A 26,289-nucleotide genomic window follows, 5' to 3' on the forward strand; every position below is an offset into this window, starting at 1 on the left:
CCTTACTTCTCTTTGTTAAAACCAAGCCCACATAGGGCACAGATGCCTGGCAAAGTTGTGCCTTGGACTTTGGAACCTTATATGCTCTTTCTGCCAGGAAGTTAAGCAAAGCTCTTGTATCTTCTTATGAGATCTCCTCCGAGGGGCCACGTAACAGAATGTCACCAGCAGACTGTATAACTGGAGTCTGTGAATGCTCAAATTGTCATAAGCCCTGAGCTAAGGCCTGACCAAACCAGGGGGCGATCTGTAAACATTGGGGCAAAACAGTCCGAGTTAATTGGGTAGACTGGTCTGAGGGATCTTCAGATGCAGAAAGAAACTGGGAGTCGGGATGCAAGGGTAGACAAAAGAAGGCATCCTTAAGGTCTAGGACTGTAATCTTTCGTATCCTCTGGCATTGGGGCCACAAGGTATATGGATTAGGATCCGCAGGATGTAAAGGGGTGACTGCTTCATTAATGAGTCGGAGGTCTTGGACAAGCCTCCGTTCTCCATTGGGCTTTGGATGCCCAGAATAGGAGTGTTGCACGGACTGTTACAAGGTCTTACCAGGCCTTGGGCTTAAAATTGCTTATTAGAGCTTGTAATCCTTTCCTTGCCTCTGGCTTGAAGAGGGTATTATTTCTGATGTGGAAAGGAAGCTGAATCCCTATGGTGCTCTGAGCCGGGTTTGCCCTAACCACTGCCAACTTTCCCTTGTGTTGCACACACTTTGGGGTCAATTTCAGTCTCTACTAACGCTAGGCAGAGTACTTATTTTGGTGCCATTCAAATATTGGTCCCAAAACGGGCCAAGATGTCTAGCCCCAATAGGGGAGTCGGAATTTCTGGTAAAATAAGGAAGGCATGTGAGAAAAACTGTCCCAGTTACAGCTCAAAGGCTGAGAGAAATGCCTAGTTACCAGCCCTCAGACAGGCCTTTAACAGTCACAGTATGGGATGAGGGTAGGCCAGGGTTGGAGAGGAAAGCACAGAAGGTGGCTCCAGTGTTGAGGAGGAAACTAATTTCCTTGCCCTCAGCAGTCAGGGTTCCCCAGGGCACCTGGGTGGAGATGAGCGTCCATGTCAGAGCCAGGTGGGAAGGCCCCTGGGCCCATCAGTCCTGCTGCTGGGCCATCTGAGATGCTGGATCAGCCTGGGACGGCCTGCACCCCTTTGGACAGCCCACCTTCCGGTGGTTCCCTCTGCAGATAGCGCGGGGCTTAGGGGTGGCTTGCTGCTTCCCCTGCGGGCAGTCTCTCCGGACATGCCCTAGCTAGCCACAGTACAAGTAACTGTGGGAGACTTGCGTCCCCCCCGAGTCCCTGATTTTTGACAGTCTCTTGGAGCGCTACAGCCAGGTCTGCAGTCTTCTTTTTGCCTTTGGCCTTCCTCTCCTCGGCCTCCTCTTGATTCCGGTTGTAAAAGACTGAGGTGGCGATATTTTGGAGGTTCTCTAAGGTACTAGCAGGGCCTGTTGCCAATGTCCGTAAATCTGTTAATGTCTGGGGCCAACAAATTTGTCTTTCAAAATAAGTTGGCCCTCCAAAGAGTCTGGGGACATGGAAATGTACTTCCATGAGTCTGTCCATAAAGGCCAAGGGATTCTCATCCTTCCCTTGATCTATAGTTGACAATTTAGAGAAGCTCAAGGGTTTGGAGCGGTACCTTCCTAACGCTTGAATCACACAGACATGAACATGTTTCCTATTCCAGTCTTCTAGCTCATCATCAAGCTATTTAGTCTTCCCAGGGGACAGCCTGTTGGCCAGCGGGGTAATGGTCAACCTGATCAGGGAGGCCCCACCTGCATTTGCTAAGTATTCATCTCCAAACTGCTGAGCTGCCTCTGTGACTGACGGTTTCTCTGACCCTGACAGAGTCTGACTTAGGAGAAACATTGCGTCCTTCCATGACAAATGAAAGGCTTGTGTTAACTCCTGGAAAACGTCTATGTACTTGTCAGGGTCATCTAAAAATTTCTCCCAGTCCATCTTCATTTGTCTTACGTCTTGTAAGGAAAGTGGTACCTGAACCCAAGTGAGTTCGAGCTCTCCCTGGGCCACCACCAGAAGCTGAGGGCCAGGGTGGCCGAGTCTCCTTTGTCTAGCTGGGCCTGGTCCTCCCGGGGGTCCTGGATAAGAAGGACAAGATGATTCCGAATCACTTGATGGAGCACAGACTCTGCTGTCTCCCTAGGGGTTCTCATTCTCTGGTACCACTTTGGATTAGTGCTGCCAGAAGCAAGGGAGCAATTCTGCACTGCCCCCACAATTTCTGATTGTCCCTCAAAGCAAAGAAGGCTGAACATACAGAACCTCAGACCACTTCCCTTCCCTTCTACAGGCAAGATCTAGTCGCAAGATGTTTTATACTTCCCTCTGAGGGCCATGTCTCTCCATCTGCAAGCTTATATCGAGGCCACGCATGAGTACAAAAGATCAGGAGCTTTTCCTTAAGGGTTTGTGGGTCAAACGAATCCCAGTATACAACCTGGAGGAATGCTGACCTTGATGGTAGATGAGGTGCTCATCTGAAAAGACAAAAAGCACAAAGAGGTGACCAGTGCCATCTTGTTTGGGCTCTCACAAGACACCTCCTGTTTAGGGCAAGAGGAAGATTGGATATTTTTCTGTTGATTTTTAGAGTGGAAGGTGAGGGTAGAGGGGGAGAATCGTCAATGTGAGAGACACATTGATTGGTTGCCTGCCACATGTGCACCAACTGAGTCCAGGGATCAAACCTCCAACCCAGGTACATGCTCTTGACCAGGAATTGAACCTGTAGCTCTCCAGTGCATGGCCCGGCGCTCTAACCACTGAGCAACAACAGCCAGGTCTGTTTCTGGACTGTTAGAAAAAATTATTATTATTATTTTTTAATATATTTTATTGATTTTTTACAGAGAGGAAGAGAGAGGGATAGAGAGTTAGAAACATTGATGAGAGGGAATCATCGATCAGCTGCCTCTTGCACACCCCCTACTGGGGATGTGCCCGCCACCAAGGTACATGCCCTTGACCCGAATTGAACTTGGGACCTTTCAGTCTGCAGGCTGACGCTCTATCCATTGAGCCAAACCGGTTATGGCTAGAAAAATTATTATTAAATGTTTTTGGAATTTACCGTGGTAACATTGGATAATAAAATATATATAGATTTCAAGTGTATGATTATATAATACATTATCTGTATATTATATTATATGATCACAACCCAGGTAAAATCTCCTTCCAACACCATTTATCCTCCTCTGTACCCTCTCCTATCTCCTCGCATAGCAATCCTTTATCTCTGGTAATCAAAATACTGTTGTCTGTGAGTATGAGTTTTGTTTTGTTTTGAAAAAAATTATTATTATTTTTAGAGGTAGAAGATGGGAGAGAGAGAAAGAAACGTTTATCAGTTGTCTTCCATGTGCACTTGACTGAGAACAAACTCCAACTTGAACATGTGCCCTGAATGGGAATCGAACTGGTGACCTTTTTGTATATAGGAAGATGCTCCACCAACTGAGCCACACTAGCCAGGGCTATAAGTTTGTATGTTGTTTTTTCCCTGCTTAATCTCTGTACATATTTCACCTAGCTCCACAACCCTCTTCATGTGTGACAGCTTACAGTCTATTTCTATAAATCTGTTTCTCTTTTGTTTGTTAGTTTATTTTGTTCATTAGATTCCACATATGAGTGAAATCATATGGTACCGGTAGTTGTTTTTCTCTGGCTTATTTTGCTTAGTATAATAATCTCCAGGTCTGTCCATGCTGTCTTAAAGGGTGAGAGCTCCTCCTTTTTTACAGCTCTTGATTTCATTGATATTTTGTATTGCTATTTTAGACTCTCTTGTTTATTTCTGCTCTCATCTTTTTTATTTTCTTTCTTCTACTCACTTTGTGCGTTGTTTGTTGTTTTTCTCATTCCTTGAAGTGTAAAGTTAGATTGTTCATTTGAGATTTTTCTTCCTTCTTAAGGTCGGCCTGGAAAGCTATGAATTTTCCTCTCAGGATTGCTCTCACTTTATCCCATTGATTTTGGGTTGTTTTTTATTTTAATTTGTTTCAACCTATCTTTAGATTTCTTTTTTGATCTCATTGTTAACCCATTTTTTGTTTAGTATCATGTTATTTAGCCTCCATGCTTTTGTGAGTTTTTCAGTTTTTTATTGTGATTGATTTCTAGTTTCAATACTCTTATGGTTAGAGAGGATGGTTGATATAATTTCAATATTCTTGAATTTATTGACACTTGTTTTGTGTCCTAACATGTGTTGTATGCTAGAAAGGACATGTGTACTTTGAAAAGAATATATATTATTCTGCTTTGGGGTGAAATGTTCTGAAGATATCAATAAATCCATCCGATCTATTGTGTCATTGAAAGCTGCCATTTCCTTATTGATTTTCTATCCAGAGGATCTCTCCATTGATGTCAGTGGGGGTGATAAAATCTCCTACTATAACTGTAATATTGTCAGTATCTTCTTTTATTTCCATAATGGTTGACTTTACATATTTCTATGTTACTACTTTGGGTATATAAATGTTTATAAAGATTATAGTCTCTTATTGGATTGCTCTCTTTATCATTATATAATGTCCTCCTTTGTTTCTTACTATAGCCTTTGTTTAAAGTCTATTTTGTCAGCCCGGCCAGTGTGGCTCAGTTGGTTGAGCATTGTCTCATGCACCGAGAGGTTGCTGGTTTGATTCATGATCAGGGCACAATCCTAGATTGCAGGCTCAATCCCCAATAGGGGGCATGCAGGAGGCAGCCAATTAGTTTTTCTTTTTTATTGGTGTTGCTATTTCTCTGAAATCAATAAAAACATATTTAAACATTTAAAAAATATAGTCTAATTATCACTATCCCAGATATTTTTTCCCCTTTCCATTTGCATGAAATATCTTTTTCCATCCCTGTGCTTTTAGTCTGTGCATATCTTTCGTTCTCAGGTGGGTCTCTTTTAGACAGCATGTATATGGCTCTTTTTTTTCTTATCCTTTCAGCTACCCTTTGCCTTTTGATTGAAGAACTTACACTATTTAAAGTGATTATTAATAGGTATGTATTTATTGCTATTTTATTTATTTAACTATATTCCTTTTTCTTTTTTTTCTTTTTTTTTATCATTCTCTTTATTGGCCCTTTAACCTTTCTTGTAATACTGGGTTGGTCTTAACAAACTCATTTAGATTTCATTTGTCTGGAAAAGATCTTTAAATCGTCTTCACTTTTAAATTTTACTTTTGTTGGGTAAAGTAGTCTTTGTTGAAAGTCGTTCCTTTTTAGCACTGAATATTTCATTCTACTCCCTTCTGGCCTGAAATGTTTTCTATTTAGAAATGAGCTAAAAGTATTATGGGAGCTTCTTTTTAAGTACCTACTTTTCATTATGTTGTTATTTTTCAGATCCTTTTTTTGTCTTTAACCTTGCTATTTTAATTAAGATATATTTGGTGTGGGCCTCTTTGGGTTCATCTTGTTTGGGATTGTGTGTGCTTCCTGAACTTGTGTGCCTTTTTCCTTTACCAAGTTAGAGAAATTTTAGTTATTATTTCTTCTAATAGGTTCTCAATTTTTTTGCTGTCTCTCTTCTCATTTCTCTACTACCATATGTTAATATTGATACACTTTATTTTGCCCTAAGGTCCTTTAAACTATTTTCATTAAAAAAATGTTGTTATTGTTGCTCTGATTGGGTAGCTTTTCTGCCTTGTTTTTCAAATCACTGATTAATTTGTCCACTTCATCCAATTTTATTTATTCCTTTCAGTGTATTCCTATATATTATATTCTTCATTTCTGACTGGTATGTTTTATGATTACTGTGTCCTCTTTGCATGTTGTGGTCATTCCTACTAAGTTCCTTGAAGATCTCACGAAGTTCCTAGAACATCCTTATAACCATTTTTTTTTTTTTACTCTATCCTGATAAATTGCTTACCTGAACTTCATTTAGTCTTTTTTTTGGGATTTCTACTGTTCTTTCATTTTGGCATGCTTCTTTGTCTCTCCATTTTGGCTGCATCTTTATATTTGTTCCTATATTTTAGTCTTTGGAGAGTGGCCTTAGTAGGTGTCCTGTGGTACTAATGGTGCAGTTTCCTTGATCACCTGATCTGGGTGCTACAGGAATGTCCCATGTTTGGGTTATGTGAGCTCTTCTGTTGCAATAGAGTCTTGATTGATATTGGCTTATCCATGTGTGGTGTCAACCCTGTGTCTGGCTGACTGTGAAGATCAACTTCAACCACAGTGTATGGCCTGCTGTGCCATACACTGCTTACACGAAGCAGAATTCACCTCAGAAGGGTCTGGCATCTGCAGAGATCTCCCTTTGGAGGGGTCACTAGTGAAGATAATTGGATCCTGGGCTGATGTCTGAAGCTGGCCACTGATGTGTTTAAGTTCTGGGGCCTCTTTGGATGGATTGTGGTGCAGGCCAGTGTCAGATGCTGCCTGTGACTGGTTGTCAGTATCAGATGCTGCCTATGATTGGCTGTCAGCAATGTTTTTGGAGCTACAAACGATTTAGCTTGTGGCTGCCTTTGCTTAGCCTGAATGTGAATGGAAAGGACTAAGTTTCACAACAAGGCTAGCTTTTATCAGCATTGGGCCAGGGAGTACGTCAGTAAAAGATCTGAGGTATTCTGAAGTCCACCTCCATTTGCCTCTGCCTGCCGGCTGCCTGCTAGGCTAATTACTGAAAGAGCCTCTTGCACTACTCGAGTTGCCTGAGCTAGGTTCTCAGTGAGTAACTAGGTAGGGGTATTCACCAGATTGATTCAGTTTCAATGCTGGATCTGAGGTCACTCAGCAAATGCCCTAGCATATACCATACACCACACACACCTTTGTGGTGGGCCAGGTCTAAGGGAGTCATCAGGATGAGGCCAGCAGTTTTTCAGACTCAAACAGAGCAAGATTTGGCTGTGTGAATGTAAGGCTCTGCTCTAGTTGGGTGTGCAAAGGAAAAATGGCCCATGTCCTAGAGCCACACAACTCAGCCTGCCCCCGTTTGTGCTGGTAGGAGACAGCTCAGCAGGACACAGCCTTTATGAGCCAGAAAGATGAGGCCGGTGGACGTCTTATGTGGGAGAGGCTCTAACCAGGCTTGTGGAAGGGGTGGGGAGTGGCCTTCTTCAAGTCAGTCTTTCTAGATTCAGCCCAGACCTTGGCAGAGTGGATGGAGTCACCAGGATTCTGAAGGGTGAGGCCGTGTGGAGCCCAGAGAGTGGAGCTAGAGGATCTCCAGTGAGGGCTAAGCACCAGTCAGGCTCACGGGAAAGTGGAGTGAATGGCCCCTTCCTCACACCCACACAGCTCAATCACTAACTCTGAGTCTGCCCAGGCCTCCACATCCAGACCCAGAAGACTCCTCAGCAGGCACAAGCTCCACAGGGTGGGGTATTGTAATACCCCAGACTATTGGCATGTGGAGGGAAGTGCTCCAGCTCACAAAGATGGAGTCTGCAGTGTAGGAGAGGAGCTTTCCAGGGATCCATGCGGCTGGCTCTTCAGCTCTCTCCCCAGAGCTATAAATCCACTCTCTCCTCACATAAACCTGGTCTGCCCTGCCCTCCCTCTGCCAGACCCTACGGTGAGTGCCTGTGAAGGAGATTTTTGTGCTTTGGCCCTTTTAGAGGACTCCCGTCTCTTTATATGGGACAGAAACCCCTGCTTTTCTCAGCCACAGGCTATGCTGGCGCCTCTTCCCGACTCTGGTTCTTTGGACTCGGGAACCCAGCTTGGGTTTGTGTCTCCATGCCTCTCAGGGTAAACTCCTATAGCTGAGATATCCATGCAGAATCTAAGTCACTACCCGTGTGGACAGAGCCAGCCCTTTTGTGTCTCTACCCTTCCTACCAGTCTCAATGTGGCTTCTGTAAACCTTGGTTATAAGAGTTCTCTTTACCTAATCTTCAATTTGTTATTCAGGATGAGTATAGCTTCCACCTACTTTGCTGCCATCTTGGATCTCTGTGAATGCCTTATCCATTTGCAGCTAAGGTTCAAGTTCTGGAGAAGGGGCTGACGCACAAATGAATACACTAGACAAGAAATATAAATTTAGAAGGCTTGGGGCAGCCAGGCAGAGACCTTTCTCCTTCACAGGCACTCACCGTAGGGTCTGGCAGAGGGAGGGCAGAGCAGACCAGGTTTATGTGAGGAGAGAGGCTTTCTGAAACCCTGACCTATCAGCTTTTATTTACTTGAGTACACATTTGCCCTTTAAGAATAGAAACAGGTATATCAATGGTAAAGTTTGGTAAACAATAAAAGTATTATCACATTAGGGAATTGCCTTAAGCCATTCCACCAACAGCAAGGCATTATGCGGACTTTCAGTCCTGCTGAATATCAAAGTCCTTTAGCCTTCCACAAGACTTCTTGTATAATTATGCTAACTATTGTTGGTCTTTGCTTCCAGCAATTCCCCCTTTTGGTTTTCTTAATAAATCTTGAAAGGTGTATGCCGCTTGCAGGTCTTGGGTCCTTTTAAGAATGTAAAGTTTACATTCTGCATCTGCAGACTAGAATTACACATATAAGAACAGGAATTACACATATAAGAACCACAATAGTGGTTATGCTAATAGGCAAATGTAGGGAGATACAATGAAAAGGATTGTGTTCTTTTATATCTTTTAAAAAATTGTCAGGTATTTAAAGAATTAGTCTGTAGTAGACTTCTTTCTGGGCCATCAGTTCTATACAGGTCCCCTTCCAAATCACTGTCCCCTGTGACATGATGGCAATGATATTCAAGTTCTGGATGGTGGACGAATGGTGGGCAGTGGCAGTGCAGGTCTGAACTTCTTTCGCTCTGTCCAGGGCAACCTGCACTGACGCACAGCTGATGACTGCTAGCATGGAAAGGCGTCTTTACCACACCCCATCTCTGGATTGTTTCTCCTCTGTCTTGTCAGCGTGTTGCTTGTGGCTACTGCTATCTGTGGTTGGAGTAGTCAGTCGTCTGCAGTCACAGGTACAGGGTGAGGCTCAGGGTGCAAGGTCCTCTTTCTCGGATTCATGTTGCGGGAATCCACATGGGCTTGGGGGAGCTTTCTGGAAATACACAAGCATATCTTCTACCAAAGGTTAATAAAGGGACCTTTCCATAAACCAGACTTGGGATCTTCCTATTTAGCCAGACCATTTTCCTTTGGCTTATTCTGATACCAGTATAATTCCATGGGTGTCTGGCCATCAGCATTACAAGTGAAAAAATTTAAAGTAATTAAGGTTTGATGTAGTTTATTTATAGGAGATTTCTCCACTATCCCCTCCTTTTTTGTTTTACAAGTTGGGATTTTTTATTTTTAATTACAGTTTTCTAGATATTTGAAGGGACTCTCCTTTTGTTTTTTTCTCCCGTAGTAATTTCTAGGCCACATTTAGGGAGATTCTTTTTTAAAAAAAAACCTTTTTCTTTTTTTAAACAGAGTAACATACTTGGTTGCTTTTTAGAAATACCAATAGGAGAGAGGTATGCTGGCCAATACTGCAATGCATACATATCAAGTAAAAATAACTCCTTTTACTTATATTAATGGTGAGATTTAATGTTTGAATAATAACTATCATTTTACTTTGTAAATATTAGCGGAAGAGATTTTAAAATTTCTCCTTTTTAATAAGCTTAAAATTTACTTTTAAACAGTATTCTTTTTGGCTCATTTGCATATGTATGCAAATTTTACTTTGGACTTTGTTAGAACCAATTGTTTATAAAATTAGTTTATATGAGACCTTGATTTTATTGTAAAAAGCTAACTTATTAAGTAACTAAAGTAGGCATCTTTATTGAAAAAGCAAAGTAAGTAAACTCATACATTTAACCTGTCAAGTACAGATGTTACCCCATCCCCCTAGCCCAGGGGTCTGCAACCTTTAAGACATAAAGAGCCACTTGGACCCGTTTTCGAAGGAAAAAAAAAAACCTGGGAGCCGCAAAACCATTGCAACATTTAAAACAAATATAACACTGCATATATTGTTTCTTACCTTAATGCTATATACCGGATCGTGCAGTTAGCTGTCAATCTGAAGAAAAAAAGGATTTTTTCACTTAACAATGTAAAATATATTTTTGCAAATTAATAGCTAATTAAAATATTTAATTTACCTGGTTAATGGGATTTTTGCTCCTGAACCTCAGTGCACAGTGTCTGCACATCAGGGCTGTAAGACGTTACCTTCATTTTCACACAGGCTTGCAAGTTGTCATCTGTGAGGCGTAATCGATGTTTGTTTTTAATATAGTTCATGTTGGAGAAGACCTGCTCACATACATATGTGGAGATCGACAGGACTCCAAATGCATACTTTTTCATGTTTATATAAGTGTTGGGGATGGCATTCCATGTTTCGAACACAAGTTTGTCCTGTTTGGGAAGGTTTTCAATATCACTCCATTTATGATTCTGAGCCAGAATGGCCTTCTGACGGGCAACATCCTCAAGAGTAGCGGCCAAGCATTTGAACTTGGACACCCATATATCTTTGTTGGCTATATCGGCCAGTTCCATCTCAAGATCAGGTTGACTTACACCTGCAAATGCAATCATATTCAATAGGGATGGATCGATTGCCAGGGGAGTGACAGGGAAGGATAATGTGTTTTTTTCCTCTCTGAACTCACAGAATCGTTTCCCAAACGAACTTTGCATTGTGGTGATTGCAGACTTCAAATATTCCAAATTTATCATATCATGACTTTGTTTGAACTCTCTCAAAGAGGGAAAGTGAGACAGTGTACCTCTCTGTAAATCTTTGACAAACACTGTCAACTTGCGCTCGAATGCCAAAACCTCCTCCAGCATGTGCAGGACTGTGCCTCATTTCCCCTGAAGGGTTGTATTTAGTGTGTTTAGATGTGCTGTCATGTCTACCATAAAATGTAATTTTTCCAGCCACTCTGGTTGTTCCAGCTCAGGAAAGGTGAGCTCTTTGCTGGCCAGAAAAGTTTTTACTTCTTCCAAACATGTGACAAAGCGTTTTAGCACCTCGCCTCTGGACAGCCACCGGACCTTGTTGTGGAGCAGGAGGTCAGAATATATGCTTTCCACCTCATCCAATAGCAGACGGAACTGGCAGTGGTTTAAACCCTCTGCCATTATCTTATTAACAATCTGAATGACCACATCCATCACTTTTGTGTATTCCGGGGGAGATGTTTTGAGCACACAATGCCTCTTGGTGCAGGATGCAATGAAATGAGAGCGGCGTTCTACCCAGAGCCTTCTGCAGTAGAGCCACAAAGCCCTTCTGTGCTCCTCTCATGCTCGGCGCCCCATCAGTAGCCACTGAGACCAGGGGGTTGGTGTTTATTTTTTCGGCACTTAAATAGTCCAGGACAGCCTTACAGATATCCTCACCCCTTGTTTGGCCGTAGTCCGGGGAGGAAGCGACGCTGCCACCAGCACTGTAGAGCAAGTCCCCGTGCAGTGTGCAGCGCCAGACGACAGGGGTGGTGGGTCGGGAGCCACCGGCAGCACTGCATCCTTGCAGCGCGGCTGCGCAGCCTCGATGCTGAACATGCTGGCGGGAATCCCGGAACCCGGAGGGGGCTGGGACAGGGGGCGCTCGGAGGAGGAGAAGCGCCTCAGCGTGTGGGGGGTCCGGAGCCGGAGAAAACCGAAAGAGAGCGCCGGTGAGTGTGGCTGCTCCCTCCCCACCCCGCCCCTGTGCCCGCCTCAACAAGTCACCTTTTTTAAAAAAAAAACAACAATTCATCAGGCCCCCAATATTTTGTAAATTAAGTAGTGAGCCATGCATGCCATAAAAGTAATTCATCAGGCCCCCCAATATTCCGTAAATTAAATTAAGTAAATTAAATTTAAAAATGTAAATAATAATTTAATTAATTTATTTATTTAAAAAAATTTTTATATAATAGCCACAAATTTCCTACAGTGTACATCTTACAAAAGGACCTGTCTCCCATGCTTAACCAAAAACAAAAATTAGTATTAGTGGTAAGTGATACAGCTCCCCGCCCGCCCCCTCCTGTCGGCCCTGCTGGGAGCCGCAGCAAAGGTTCAAAAGAGCCGCATGCGGCTCCGGAGCCGCAGGTTGCCCCTGCCCTAGCCTATTTGAAGAGCAAGCTGTCTGAGGCTTCTTGTTTTAAGATTCCGTTGCTGAATAATCTGCTTAAGAAGTATTCAGTAACTTTGTCCTGCCTTCCCTTAGAGGTTGAAACTTTGATAACATTTAAAATATATGTATATAATGGAATTGGAGAACATCATGCTGAGTGAAATAAGCCAGTCAATGAAAGAGAAACACCACATGATCTCACTCATTTATGGATGATAAAGAACATTATAAACTGAAGAACCAAAAGATAGATAAAGAGACAGTAAAGCAACAAGCAGACTGTCAAATTACAGCGGGGAGGGTAGGGAGATCTGGGGTAGATAAGAGATCAACCGAAGGACTTGTATACTACATGCATGTAAGTATTATACTACCAATGGACATAAAACTCTGGGGAGGGAGGGTATGTATGGGGGGGGCAACGGTATATGTACAAAGATAATAATTTAATAATAAATAAATAAATAAATAAAAATAAAATATATGTATGTAAATAGAACACAGTTATCAATTTTTATTTGACAAAGCTTCCCATATGATTTCAAGTATATTATATTGGCCTAATTTAGTTAAAAAATATTTCTTTTAAGAAGAGAGTAAATCCCTGAAAAATTTCTGGGCCCTTGAAATGTTCCAAAGCTATCTCTCAGTTAAAGTCCTAATATTTAACCTGGAAAGACTATGAAATATACATAACCCAAAGATTATATTATACACTTTTTGTAATTATTCTAAAAGGTATTAATTAAATTTAAACTGGTTTTTATATTAAAAATTTGGTTCAGACCATGGCATTAATCCTTTTTTAATCAGGCCAATAAAATATTATATCCTAGGTTGAAATTTTATCACACATAGTATACATAAGGACTACAGTATGTTTTGAACTTCTAATTTTTCTAGAGAAAAATCCAGAATTATTTTTCTCAAAAATGAATTTCTATGCTTTATGCATTTGATTATTATAACTATATAATCTTTCCCAATTTAATTTGAACTTTTAACTTTTAGAAGCCTTAAATTTTAGGTTGGTTCGTTAAATGCTTAGCATTTCTCAGGTTAGTAAAACCTTCACATTTTAAAGGATATATTTCAAATAAAATACAAGACATATTTAATTAATAGATTCAAATATATACTTTAGATTTTTCATATGAGGCAAACTCAGATTAATATTTTACTACTTTTGGCTCAGTGAATAGAGCGTCAGCCTGCAGATTGAAGGGTCCCAGGTTTGATTCTGGCCAAGGGCACATGCCTGGATTGCAGGCTCAATCTTAAGTGGGGGGCATGCAGAAGGCAGCCGATCAATAATTCTCTCTCATTATTGATGTTCTATCTTCCTCTCTGAAATAAAAATATATATATTTTAAAAAATATTTCAGTATTTGTCGTTTTAAAATATCTAAATATTTAATAATTTTTGCCATTTAACTCAGCAGTGTTCTAACGTTTTAAGTTACCAAAGACTTTGGAAAAGTATGTTTAGACATATGAGGCTGGCAAAAGGGTACGAGGAGGAGGCCTGACGCACAAATGAATACACTAGACAAGAAATATAAATTAGAAGGCACGGGGAGCAGGCAGTAACCTTTCTCTAGTGGAGAGGCTCTCTGAAACCCCAGCCTTTGTTTACTTGAATACTCTTTGCCCGTTAGGCCTTTTTAGAATTGCTTTTCTGTATTGTACTTCATAGATTTTGGTGTGCTGTATTTGGATTTCCTTTTGCTCAGGTATTTTCTTATTTCAGTTTTGTTTTTTGTTGACCCGTTGGTTCAGCAGCATGTTGTTTAATCTTGTCACGTTTTGTATTATTTCAGTTTTCTTGAAATTACTTTCTAGTTTTGTGGTTGGAAAAGATGCTTAATATGATTTATAGGATCTATCCTGTAGAATGCTCCATTCTTCTGAGAAGAATATGTATCTGGTGTTCTTGGTTGGAATGTTCTGAAAATATCTATTAATGTCATATGATTTAGTATGTTGTGTGCTGACTTTCTCTCTTGACAGTCTATCCATTCACTTCAGTGTGGTGGTATTGTGTTGTTCTTTCTTTCTTTAGACCTGTACTTAGGTGCTTCCACATTGGTTGAAGAAATATTTGTAAATGTTATATTTCCTTGATGGATTGACCCTTTATCATTATATGATGAGCATCTTTATCTCTTTCTACATTCTTTGTTTTAAAGTCTATTTTGCCTGATATAAATATAGCTACTGCAGCTTGCTTTTGGTTTCCATTTGCATGAAACATCTTTTTCCATAACATCACTTTCATTCTGTATGTGTCTACATCTAAAGTGAATCTCTTATAGGGAGCATTTATCTAATTGTTACAGTGTTAGTTATTTTTATGAATCTTCTCATTTGACCTTCATATTAGCTTTATAATATACTATCTTCTAAATATACTTTTATCAGAGATTTTTACTCTGTTTTCATGTTAGTGATTAGTGCCCTTTCTTTTCAGCTTAAAATTTGCATTTCTTGTAAGACCCGGTTAGTTTTGATGGCTTTTAGCTTTTGTTTGTCTGGAACCCTGTCTCTCCAGTTCTGACTGGTAACATTGCCAGGTAGTTTTCTTGGTTGGAAAGGTATTTTTCCTCTCAGTCCTTTTGAATTTATCACGTCATTCCCTTCTGGCTTACAAAGTTTTTGTGAGAAATCTGCTGATAGTCTTATAGGGACTCCCTTATACTGAATACGTGTTTTTTTTGTTTTGTTTTTTTGTTTTTGTTTTGTTTTGTTTTGTTTTTTTCTCTTCCTGCTTTTAAGATTTTCCTAACATTATCAACTTTGGGCATTTTGTATGTTCTTTTAGTCTCTTTAGGTTCATTTTGTTTCAAATTCTCTGACTTTCTGGATAGGGTTATCTGTTTGCTTCCCAAGTTTGGGGAAGTTTTCAGCCATTATTTCTTCAAATAACTTTTCGGACCCTTTCTCTTCTCCTCCTGGGACCCCCTATAATATGAATGTAATTTCACTTGATGTTTTCTTTTTTTTTTAAAATATATTTTATTGATTTTGTACAGAGAGGAAGGGAGAGAGATAGAGAGTTAGAAACATCGATGAGAGAGAGAGTCATCAATCAGCTGCCTCTTGCACACCCCCTACTGGGGATATGCCCACAACCAAGGCACATGCCCCTGACCGGAATTGAACCTAGGACCCTTCAGTCCCCAAGCCGATGCTCTATCCATTGAGCCAAACCGGTTTTGGCTCACTTGATGTTTTCTTATATGTCCCTTAAGTCATCTTACATTTTTAATTTGTTTTTCCTTTTTGCGGCTCTTTTGTGATGAGGTCTACTGCCCTGTCTTTCTAGATCACTGATTCTTTTCCCCCCCTGCTCCTTCTAATCTGCCATTGAACCCCCCCTACTGTATTTTTCAGTTTAGTTTTTTATTCTTCAGCTCTATGACATCTGTTTGGTTCTTATATTTTATCTTTGTTGATGTTTGTGCTGTGTTTATAAATTTTTCTCCTGAGTTTGGTTAGCATCTTTATGATCATCGCTTTGAAATCTAATTAGGTAAACTATTTACCTTTGTTTTATTATGTTTTTTTTTCCTGGTGTTTTATTGTTTCATTTGGAACGCATTCGTTGTTTCCTCATTTGCTTGACTCTGTTTGTTTTGTGTGTTAGTGAAGCAGCTGTCTCTGTCTGCCAGTCCTGAAGGGTGGCCGCAGGCAGGAGATGAACCTTACTGTTTAGCCTTTCCCTGGCACTCGGTTGTCTCTTGAACCTGGTGGTTGTCTAAACATTCTGGTTTATTCTTTGTCGGGGCTCGTGGAACGGGTGCCAAGACCTGTGGTGCTGCAGAGAGTGGATCTCAGTCAGCACCTGCTTCCAGGCTGACTGGAGTCTAGACCCTCAGGTAACAGCAAACCTACATATCCTGTGGGACTGCAGGGGCACCTGCCGACTTCCACACCCACCTGAGTTATGGGCTTTCTCCTTGGCAATAGTTGTAAAAATGCAGGGCTCAGCAAGTGTTTGAGCTCTTTTCTGGGAGGTCCTGGTGCTGTAGCAAGTCCCGGGGAGAGCGCACAGTTGGCTTCCTGGCCCATGTTCTGTGAGGAACCCTTCTTTAGCCCGGGACAGTCTTCCGCCGAAAGCCTGCCGCTCAGGCTGAAGCTGAGGACGAGTAAGTGGCCCTTTTCCAAAGGAAGACCTGGCTGTTTCAGTCTGCTGTCTGTGCGTGGGGTGTGTGTGTGTGTGTGTGTGTGTGTGTGTGTGTGTGTGTGTCATAGTTTCCCAAGAACTGTTGCTAATTGTTTCAGATCCATGGGGCCCAGAAGCACAGTTCATCCTGGCCACAAGAGCCGGTGCCTGGGGGTGTCCCTTGTATGGGCTGTGTGGGGCCACTTAAACTTCGTTGGGGCTATAGGAGTGGTGTGGTACCAGGCGTGCCCACTGGCGTAAGCAGGTTAGAGACAGAGTGCAAAAATGGTGCCCACCAACACTATATAAAGGTGGAGGGAGAATGCAAATACGTCTCTTGCCAGTGCCTTTTCTTCCCTAATTGTCTCCTGAACAAGCCTCAACCTGGGCCTGGAATTGAGCCTGCAACCCAGGTGCCCTTGACTGGAATTGAACCTGGGACCCTTTGTTCTGCGGCTGATGCTCTAACCACTGAGCCAAACCAACTTGGGTCGCACAAGTTGAGGAGTGAACCTCTGTTACATTCCTCTGGCTCTCGTGGACGCAAATCCTGTTCTGTTTCAGAGCCAAATGTTCTGGGGGCTCATGTCTCCCAGGCAGAGTCCAAGGGTCGGGGTGCTTGATGTGGGGCACAAACCCACACCTTGGGGGGAAGCTCGGTATTTGTGAGCTCCCTCCTGGCCTGGGTGGGTGTTTTATCCAGACCTAGTATTCTGTTTCTGCTACCCGACTCGAGGCGGCCCTTTTATCCTTGTCCTGAATGACCTGCTCAGCTAGTTTTCAGAGCAAATTGTTCCATGTGTAGCTACAGTTTGTCATGTTCCGTGTGTAGCTGGGCGGGGGAGGTAAGTTCAGATCTTCCTACACAGACTTCTTGAACACTTTTCAAACTGGAAGGAGAAGCACAGTGTGAATATAATCATAAGGAATTTACTGATAACTATGCTTCTGGGCAGTCAGGATTACCTTTAAAATAGGTGCAAAGGTTAAGAAGTTGCCTGTTGGCTCTGCCGTACTGGTTATGCTAAAAAGGTTCTGTTCTTCAGGTTGGTAAGTCCGGTGACAGATGAGCGTGAGTTAATGCTTTGGTTAGAAAGTCAGGCCCAAACCTGACTTAGTGGTGGAAACCAGCGGAGCTCGGTCTGGTTGTATTTTTCCTGGCTCTGCTCTAGGGATGGTCAGGCCAGTCTCAGCACCTGCGGGTAGGACTGTATCTGGAAATAATGTTGTCTTGGTGTGCTTGCTACTTTGAGTAAAGTAGCCCCCAAGAAATACTTTTGAAAGGTCATGATTGTATTTTTTCAGGGAAAGAAAAGGGACAGCGCTTTTCCGGAAGTACAAGTACACGCTAATGTGGGCTTTTCTCTTCCTTACTTTGACTACACGCTGCCTTAAAAATTCCACCTTCATACTGATATGTGGGCTTCGGGGCGCAAAATCTCCCCCTTGTGGGTTCTTGCCCTACGAAGTTTGAAGAATAAATTCGCAAACTAAAACGCTTCTTTAGTAAAATATGTGGCAGTTTATTGGGAGCATATATGTACAAACTTTGCTTGGGCAGGGTTCCGGGGAGGGGTCCCCAAAAACTTGCTCACTCTCTCTTATGGGGGAAAGAGCATCCATCCTTTTTGAGCCTCTTTGTCTCCGGGTTGATAAAGGCTGCAGCTCTTTGTCTCTTCAGGACCCTTTCTCGTTGGACCCTTCTTTAATCTATGACCTGTGTGCTTTCTTAAACGGTCATTCTCATGCAGAGTATCAGCTTCAAAGTCCAGAGCCCCTGTGGTGCCCCCTCTCCTCTCCCTCTCACCTTGCAACATTCCTCTATCCTCTGAATGTTTGCTTCCTCTGTAACATTTCTGGTCCTCTGCAAAAGTGAGCAAAAGTGAGATAAGCATTCTGGCGTCTTCGAGCTATCTCCTCCCATCACTCATGCATTCCTCTCCCCGGGACCCCCTTTTCCCTAAAACTGCCTTTCTGTCTCTCAAATTCCTTTCAATATCGTTAAATATTCTTTGAATAGATAGCAAATAATGATACTTTGAACTCTAAGAAAAACGTCTTTACTGGCTATCTCATTAAATAATAAGGTTGGAGTCTGAAATGGCATAAAGTAGTTACTAAAGAATTAATTTGGGGATGTGAGAAAGTGTTTATTATTTAATTCATGCTTCATTCTGTTGGTGGGATTTGTAACTCGGGATTGGGTCTGGAGTGGAGGACGTGAGAAGACAAGGGGAGTTGTGGCAGGTGTGAGGGCTGCACACAGCATTGCTGAGGTTTACTTTGCTGCCTACACCTGTGTGGCCGAGGAAGTATCTGCAGTGACAAAGGGTCACTTCCCAGCGAAGGCGCTGTTGGTCCCCCGCCTTCCAGCATGAGTGCTCTGGCTGCGTGGAGCTTGCCCCGGTCCCACAGCAGCGCACTCCCTGTGGCCGGTGTGCTAAAGACAGCCGCTCTCCTCTTTGGGGATCACGTCATGGCGTATATAAGTATCCAGCTATGTGTTGTACACCTGAAACTGATATAGTATTGTATGTCCACTGTAACTGGAAAATAAGAAAGGAAAAAGATGGCCCCTGCCTGTTGGAGCAGGAAGTGCTAAGATGCACAGAACTAATCGGGGGAGACTGAGTTCCTCACCATCCCCTCACATCCCCCCACTGGCCTGCCTCTGTTTTTGTAGTCTCAGGGGCACTTGACCTTTTGAGAATCTGGAAGCTCCTAACAGGAGAATTGTCTGGATTGAAAGGAAAGCCCTCTGCTCACCCCCCAACTTAATGGTTCTGCCAGTGAGGAACACTTGCTTCAAGGCCTCTGTCCAGCCACCTGTCATATTCTGTTCTCTTCGCAACCACTGATGCATTCGGTATCCCAGCTGAGATGTGGAGGGCATGAAGACAGTGCCCCTGGCCCAGCAACTCCAATTAAGATAGTAACAACAAAGCCTATTTCTTGGAATTTTAAAAAATAATTTTGTTAGGGTTTGGCTGGTGGTGAGGACTATGAAAGAATTCACAACTAAAAGAAGAGATGCAGAGAGGAAGTTTATTTTACTTTCCCTGAAGGGGAAGGCCCAAGTATTGCTAATCAACACAGGGCAAGAAACAAGAGAGTGGCTTCCCCTTTTAATCCTTGGTTGTTGTTAAGTGACAAGGAAGGGAGGAGGATTTTGGGTGAAGTTGAGTTTCTTTGTCTTTCAGGAGACAGTCCAGACAGATGCCTTATCCCCCCCACCCCCCCTCCCCGCCTGTAAAACATGCTTAGAGCAAAAGTTATGACAAGTTCAAAAAGAGCTTGTTCAAAGGGGAGGGAGGGGAGGAGGGAACTTCTGTTAACTAGAGACTGCTTGGTAAGAATTATCCTTTAGTTGTAAAAAGAGGGGGTATGCAAGAATGTAACCTTGAGAGTAGCTTATCTTGTCTTGCAGTTTGAACAGAGGAGCTAACAACCTTGGGGTTTAATTACAGGTGCTTCTCATAAATTGTGGAAGGCCATAGCAAACAAAAAGAAAGGCCTTTTTTAAGAAAGCTATTTCAAATCTGTACTTAGCAGCTCCCATTTGACATCTTATATATGATTTATGCTATCCTGCTCCTGAAATATCAGTGTGGGTCAGGACCCATGCCCTGGGGCAAGAGGCATTCTATCTAATAAAGGAGTAATATGCAAATTGCATCACACCAAGACACAAGATGGCCTCCCCCATGTGGTTAAAGATGGCTTCCCCCATGTGGACACAAGATGGCTGCCACAAGATGGCTGCCACAAGATGGCCACCACAAGATGGCTTGCAGGGGAAGGCAGTGGTGCGAAGTTAGGGGGGACCAGGCATGCAGGGGAGGGCAGTTGGGAGGGACCCAGGCCTGCAGAGGAGGGGAGTTGTGGGGGACCAAGCCAGCAGGGGAGGGCAGTTGGTGGGGGGCCAGGCCTGCAGGGAAGGCAGTTAGGAGCTAGCAGTTCTGGATTGTGAGAGGGATGTCACAGTGGGATTGGGCCTAAACAGGTGGTTGGACATCCCTCAAGAGGTCCCATATTGGAGAGGGTGCAGGCTGGGCTGAGGGACACCCCTCCTCGCACGAATTTTGTACACCAGGCCTCTAGTGGAAAGATAAGAGGAGACCGAGTAGGTTCCAAAGAGACTGTGAGACAGAAAGTGCTGATGCCTAGTAGTTTTTCCCAGAGGCACGATTTGGGAAGGGGGTGCTGGAATTGTGAACCTGCCTAGATCAGGAAAATCAGCTTTGAGGTCTTTTTTCACTCCCCTGAGGCTCCTCTCCCACACTGGGCCTACTTTATGCAGCTGCTTTCTTGCTTCCAGGCCTGATACAGCATTGTGACACTGCTGCCACCTTCCTCCTTTGGTGTTTAGCTTTGGCTGCTGGTAGTCTACACATTCTTCAATTTTCCCTTCTAAGAATAGAATCTCAAGGCATACCCTTCACTTGATTTGAAACCAGGAGCAGATTAGCTATTTCTTGAATTCGAATTAGCCGCTGATTGTTTGGTTCCTGCCCCACTAGTTGGAGTAGCAAGAGAAGAACAAAAGTAGTAACAGTACTAAAATCTGACCTTTGCTTTGATGATAGGCAGAGAAAATACTCATGTGAGATGTTTGATTTTTTCTTCTTTAATCTCTTTGTATTATACAGCTTCACCCAGAAATACCCACCAGTAAAATTTTTATCTGAAAAGGATCGTAAAAGAATTTTGGTAAGTTTGCATATCTGATTAATATTTGTAATATTAAATAATTTGCTTTCTAAATCAAGTTTTAATTCGCACACCATAAAATTCACCCTTATAGAATATACAGTTCAGTGGTTTACCATACACAGAGTATATTCACAAAGCTGCATACAACACCATGTTCTAATTCTAGAATATTTTTATCATGCCAAAAAGAAATTTCTCCATGCTCATTAGCAGTCATTTTCCATACTTCTTCTTTCCCCCTTCCCCACCAACTTCTGGCAATTACTAAAATCACTTCCTGTCTTTATGGCTGTTCCTGATTTGGACATTTCATATTAACAGAATGATGGAATATGTGGTCTTTAATGTCTAATTTCTTAAACTTAGAATAATTTTCCAAGGTTTATCCATGCTGTAGCATGATTCAGTACTTTATTCCTGAACAATATCCCACTGTATGAATGTACCATATTTTGTTTATCTATTTATCAGTTGATGGCATTTGGGGTTTCTGCTTTGAATAATGCTTCTTTGTACATAATGTCTACAAAGAAGCATTAAACCTATGTCTACAAGTATTGGTGAGGACATAGATTTTCAGTTCTTTTCAGTATGTACCAATGAATGGAATTGTTGGGTGTATTATATTTTGAGGAAATGCCAAACTTTTCTAGAGCAATGGTTTTTAAAATCCTTTATGGTTCACAGACCACATTAAGGAGAGAGAGAGAGAGAAAAAAACATTGTTTTGAAAAAGATACATTGATTGGTTGCTGCCTGCATGTGCCCTGACTAGGGACCTGGGAGCGAACTCAAACCCAGGTACATGTTCTTGACTGGGAATTGAACCTTCAGTGTGAGTGCTGGTGCTATGACTACTGAACAGCACTAGCCAGGGCTCTTCAAGCAGCCACACTAATAAAAGAAATATGCAAATTGATCATAACTCCACGGTGCCAATCAGGAGCGAGTATGCAAATTAACCCAACAAAGATGGCTGGTCAATTTGCATATGCAGGCGCAAAGTGGCTTGGCAGAGCTAGACACCTACTATGAGGGGGAGGGCGGGAGGTGAAGGGAGCTACAGGAGTGGCGCCCTGTTGGGAGTGAGGACTTGCAGGCTTCCGGGCGGCTGGGAGTGAAACCAGGGGAAGGAAGGCCTATTCTTGCACGAATCTTTGTGCAACGTGCCTCTCGTCTATCTAATAATAGGGTAATATGCAAGTTGGTTGGGACACTCTCATAGTTATGATCTATCATCAGGCTGCGTGCGCAGCAGGCGAGAGTGGGTGGGGAATTGCAGGGCCAGGGGTGGGGACTTGCAACATTCGGGATGCGATGGTGGCTGCCACTTGCCCAGGGCCGGCCTGGGACTCAGGCAAGCCGCTGATGGCAGCTGCTGCTGCTGCAAGGGCCCAAGGCTCAAGCAGTGAGTGCTGGGTGAGGCTCAAACAAGCCGCAGTGGCTGCGAAGGCCAAGGCTCAGGCAGTCTTGCGGCTGGCAGTGGCAGCAGCAGAGGTGTGATGGGGGCGTCGCCTTCCCCTGATTGCCTGGAGCCAGAGGCAGCAGCAGCAAGGGGGTGATGGGGACGATGCCTTTCCCTGATCAGCCAGTCGCCGCTGGCAGAGGGAGCCAGAAAGCCGTCAGTAGGACATCCCCTGAGGCTCCCGGGCTGTGAGAAGGGGCAGGCTGAGCTGAGGGACCCCCTCCTCCCCAGTGCACGAATTTCGTGCACCGGACCTCTAGTATTTGTGATGGCTGTTTTGAGGAACTTTGTTAAATTCATCGTCCGGTCCTTACAGAGGCAGTGTTTGTTGGCTGAGTGTTTTTCTGTACAGGTCACGTATTCCTATTTCTTTGCAGATTGCATACTTTGTATAAAATTGGACATTTTATGTAGTATACTGTGGCAAGTCTGGATACTGTTCTCCTCTCCCTGGGAGATGAGTTTTATTTTTGTTTGGTTCTGTTTGTTCAGTGACTTGGCTGGTCTGTGTTAGTGACATCTGTGTCCCCTGAATTGTGAAGCTCCGTGGATGCTCCTTAGTGAGCACAGACTTGGGCGTGGACACACTCACCCTGGATGACAGTGGTTCTAGCAGAGTTCTTACTAGTACTGACCATCTCATTCCCCGATGTCGCTGTTAAGCCATCTGCCTTGTGTGGTGTCACACCAATTGTTAGGCCCCAGTGACTGCCAGCTGAGTTAACTGTCTTTCCACAGTGCTTTGGGTTATAATTTCTCCTCATCTGGTCCATCAAGTTCTGGCCCCTTTGCAGAGGTGGATTTTTGAGGCCAGTTTTGAGGTGTGCTCTGGCCCCAGGAGTGCTCTTAGATGTCTCTTCCTCTGGATGTTCCTATTGAACTTTCTGGCTTGTGGTTTAGCTTGTCCTCATAGCACTACCTGCCTCCTTTGTATTGCTTACCACCCCATCTCCACTGTTTTGAACTTCCTATACTCTCTTTCACGTTGAGTTGATTTGGGGGGGCAACTTTGGAGCTCTCTTTGTGTATTGATTGCCCCTGCCCTTGGGGAGACCTCAGCCACTGCTCTGGAGCTGGGAGGGAATAACACTTCTCTGTACAGGCTGGGAGCTGGGCAGGAGCAGAGGCCCCATCTTCTCAACTGGCCTCTCTCAGCTTGGCATCTCCACCTATGAGCAAACAGACAAGGTGATCAGTCTCCTTGGTCACAGCCTGCCGAGCCTGGGGTGGAGCTGTGTCCCGTGAGTGGGATCTGGCTGGAGGAAGGGAGCTCTTTGCCACCTGGCTCGCTTGCCAGGAATTCAGCTTCTGGCTCACAGCTGGTGGGGATGAGAGGTGCTGGTGGCTGCCTTCCTAGTGAGAGTCCATCTTTTGACTGGGAGCTCCATTTATTTTGGCCACGCCCGCCACTCTCCCATTGTGAACTGTGGGTGTGGGAGATTGAAGGGGAAAGCGAGCCATGGCATAAGTGTCACAGACTCTTACTGAATTTTAATACATTTTCTTGCATAAATGTTTCTTCATTTGTTGTATACTCTTGTGACAATTTCTAGAGACTTTAAATGGTGGTGGTTGTTGTTTTCAAATCCTTATCCGAGGATATGTTTATTGACTTTTTTAGAGAAAGAAAATGCGGGAGAAAGAAAAATCAATGTGAGAGAGAAACATTGATTGGTTGGTTGCCTCTCCTATGTGCCCCAACCAGAGAATAAACCCACAGCTAGTGAAGTACCTTGACAGGGACTCAAACCCATGACCTTTTGGTGCGTGGGATAGTGCTCCAATCAAATGAGCTAGCTGACCAGGTGGTTTGTTTATTTGTGTGTCATATTTATTGATTTCAGAGAAGAAGGGAGAGGGAGAGAGAGATAGAAACATCATTGTTGTGAGAGAATCATTGATTGGCTGCCTTCTGCACACTCCACAATGGAGATGGAGTCAGCAACTCAGGCATGTGCCCTTGACCGGAATGGAACCTGGGACCCTTCAGTCTGCAGGCCGATGCTCTATCCAATAGCCAAACCAGCTAGGGCTGGTTTGTTTGTTTTTAATTAATTTTCACCAGTTATGGTTGTTTTGCTGGGGAACAGGTCTACAGAGCACCTCACACTACCATTCTGGAAAAATGTCTTATTTGTGACCTTGATATATAAAGGGTTAGTACACAAGGTTGTTTCTTGTTTTTCTACCCATCGTCTAGATTGTAGGAGTATGTACTCCAAACACCAAAGTCATACTTCTGAGTCAATATTAAATCTGTTTTCCCCACATAAATAGTTACAGAAGGTCTCTTGCCTTTAGATAGCTTCATAAATCTCACCCTGAGCAGATCTAAAGTCTATTCTACTTGTACACCCATTATCACATCAAAAATGTTTATGTGTTTAAGTTTGGATTAAGGACTGTCTTCAGCTGCAGAGGAAAGATAATTCTATTCTTTCTGTGACACTGTGATCAGAAAGTATGGTGCTCTGCACTAATTTATGACCCTGCACAGTCTTCAAGGGTTATTACTACTATTTCCATGTGGGATGCTCTGCCTGGCAATGCTGAGAATTACTGATTTATTTCACTCTACACATAACCACAATAAGTGGACTCGGGGTTTTTCATTCATCTGCCACCTCATAGGTTGTCACTTTGGTGCCGAGCCTGGCTTACTGTGGGAAATTTTAAAAGCCTTGTCAGTAATTGTTGAAGCCTCAGAACAAAGATAGGGTTTTGTTTTGGAAAGTTTTTGCTGGTTTACCAAGCAGCATGGCTTTGAATGCTGACCTTGAACTAGATCACTTTAGTTGCCAGTTAATTCCCGCAAGAGCAAGAGCTACAAGCACATATAGATGAGCTCATAGACTGCAGAGCGATGCCAAGCTGTGTAAGAGGTCTCCATCTCTTCTTCCACTGTCTCCTGGCGATTAGATTAGCTCCTTGTTATTCAGGCGTACGCCTGGGCTTGGTGATCAGTCTTCCTGAGCGAGCTTCCTAAGTGCTACGCTTCCGCCAGCTTTGGTTCTATTTTAAATGCTTGCTTAATGGGCTGGAGTTCATTAGGAAAGCCATTATAACCATCCAGCTATGTTACATAAATCTTTTAGTATTTTAGATAGAAAGGCTGTTCAAGAAAAACAGCCCAAGTCCATCTTAAATGACACTAAGGTGCTTCTAGCAGCTTTATGTTCTTCCTAAAACTAGGAAGTGTTGGAGGTTATCGTGTATAATTTAACACACGGTCTGCATTCTGAGATAGAGTCAGCATGGCACAGAACATCTTATTTAACAACAGTTGCACATAGACATAGTTACAGTAGAAGAGATTACTAATCCTTTAAAAAGGTATAATTTTTCTCACTAAAAACTATGGAAAACATGATAAATGCAATCAAATAAAAGTAAAGTAAAATGAATTCTCACCAATTTGAATTTTATTTTTTCAGAAAATTCTCTGTTCAAATCCATACAGCAGACTATAGGAGTGCTAAAGCTAAAATACAAATTGTACAGATGGACAGATAGTGGGAGAACATGGAATTAAGACTGTGGACTTATATATCACTAGAGGCCCGGTGCACAAAATTAGTGCATGGGTGTGTGTGGGGTGTCCCTTAACCCGGGCTGCACCCTCTTGCAATCTGGGATTGCTAGCTCCTAACTGCTTGCCTGCCTGATCGCCCCTAACTACTCTGCCTACCTGCCTGATAACCCTAACCCTTCGGCCTGCCTTCCTGATCAACATTAACCACTTGCCTGCCTGCCTGATCACCTCTAACCCTTCTGCCTGCCTGATCACTCTTAACCACCCACTTGCCTGCCTGATCACCCCTAGCTGCTCGCCTGCCTGCCTGCCTGATTGCCCCTAACTG

General features: G+C 43.1%; 1 protein-coding gene across 2 annotated transcripts in view; it reads left to right on the forward strand.

Annotated features, from left to right (window-relative positions):
- Window positions 1–26,289, forward strand: part of UXS1 (UDP-glucuronate decarboxylase 1) — a 99,856-nt gene that overhangs the window by 38,010 nt on the left and 35,557 nt on the right. For both annotated transcript variants that reach the window (XM_084900908.1, XM_084900909.1), the window contains exon 5: window positions 20,901–20,961. In XM_084900908.1, coding sequence (XP_084757034.1) covers window positions 20,901–20,961 — 61 coding nt within the window. The remainder of the gene's footprint in view (window positions 1–20,900; window positions 20,962–26,289) is intronic.

Source organism: Pipistrellus hanaki (genome assembly GCF_964339955.1).
Source record: "Pipistrellus hanaki genome assembly, chromosome: 12".
NCBI lineage: Eukaryota > Metazoa > Chordata > Mammalia > Chiroptera > Vespertilionidae > Pipistrellus > Pipistrellus hanaki.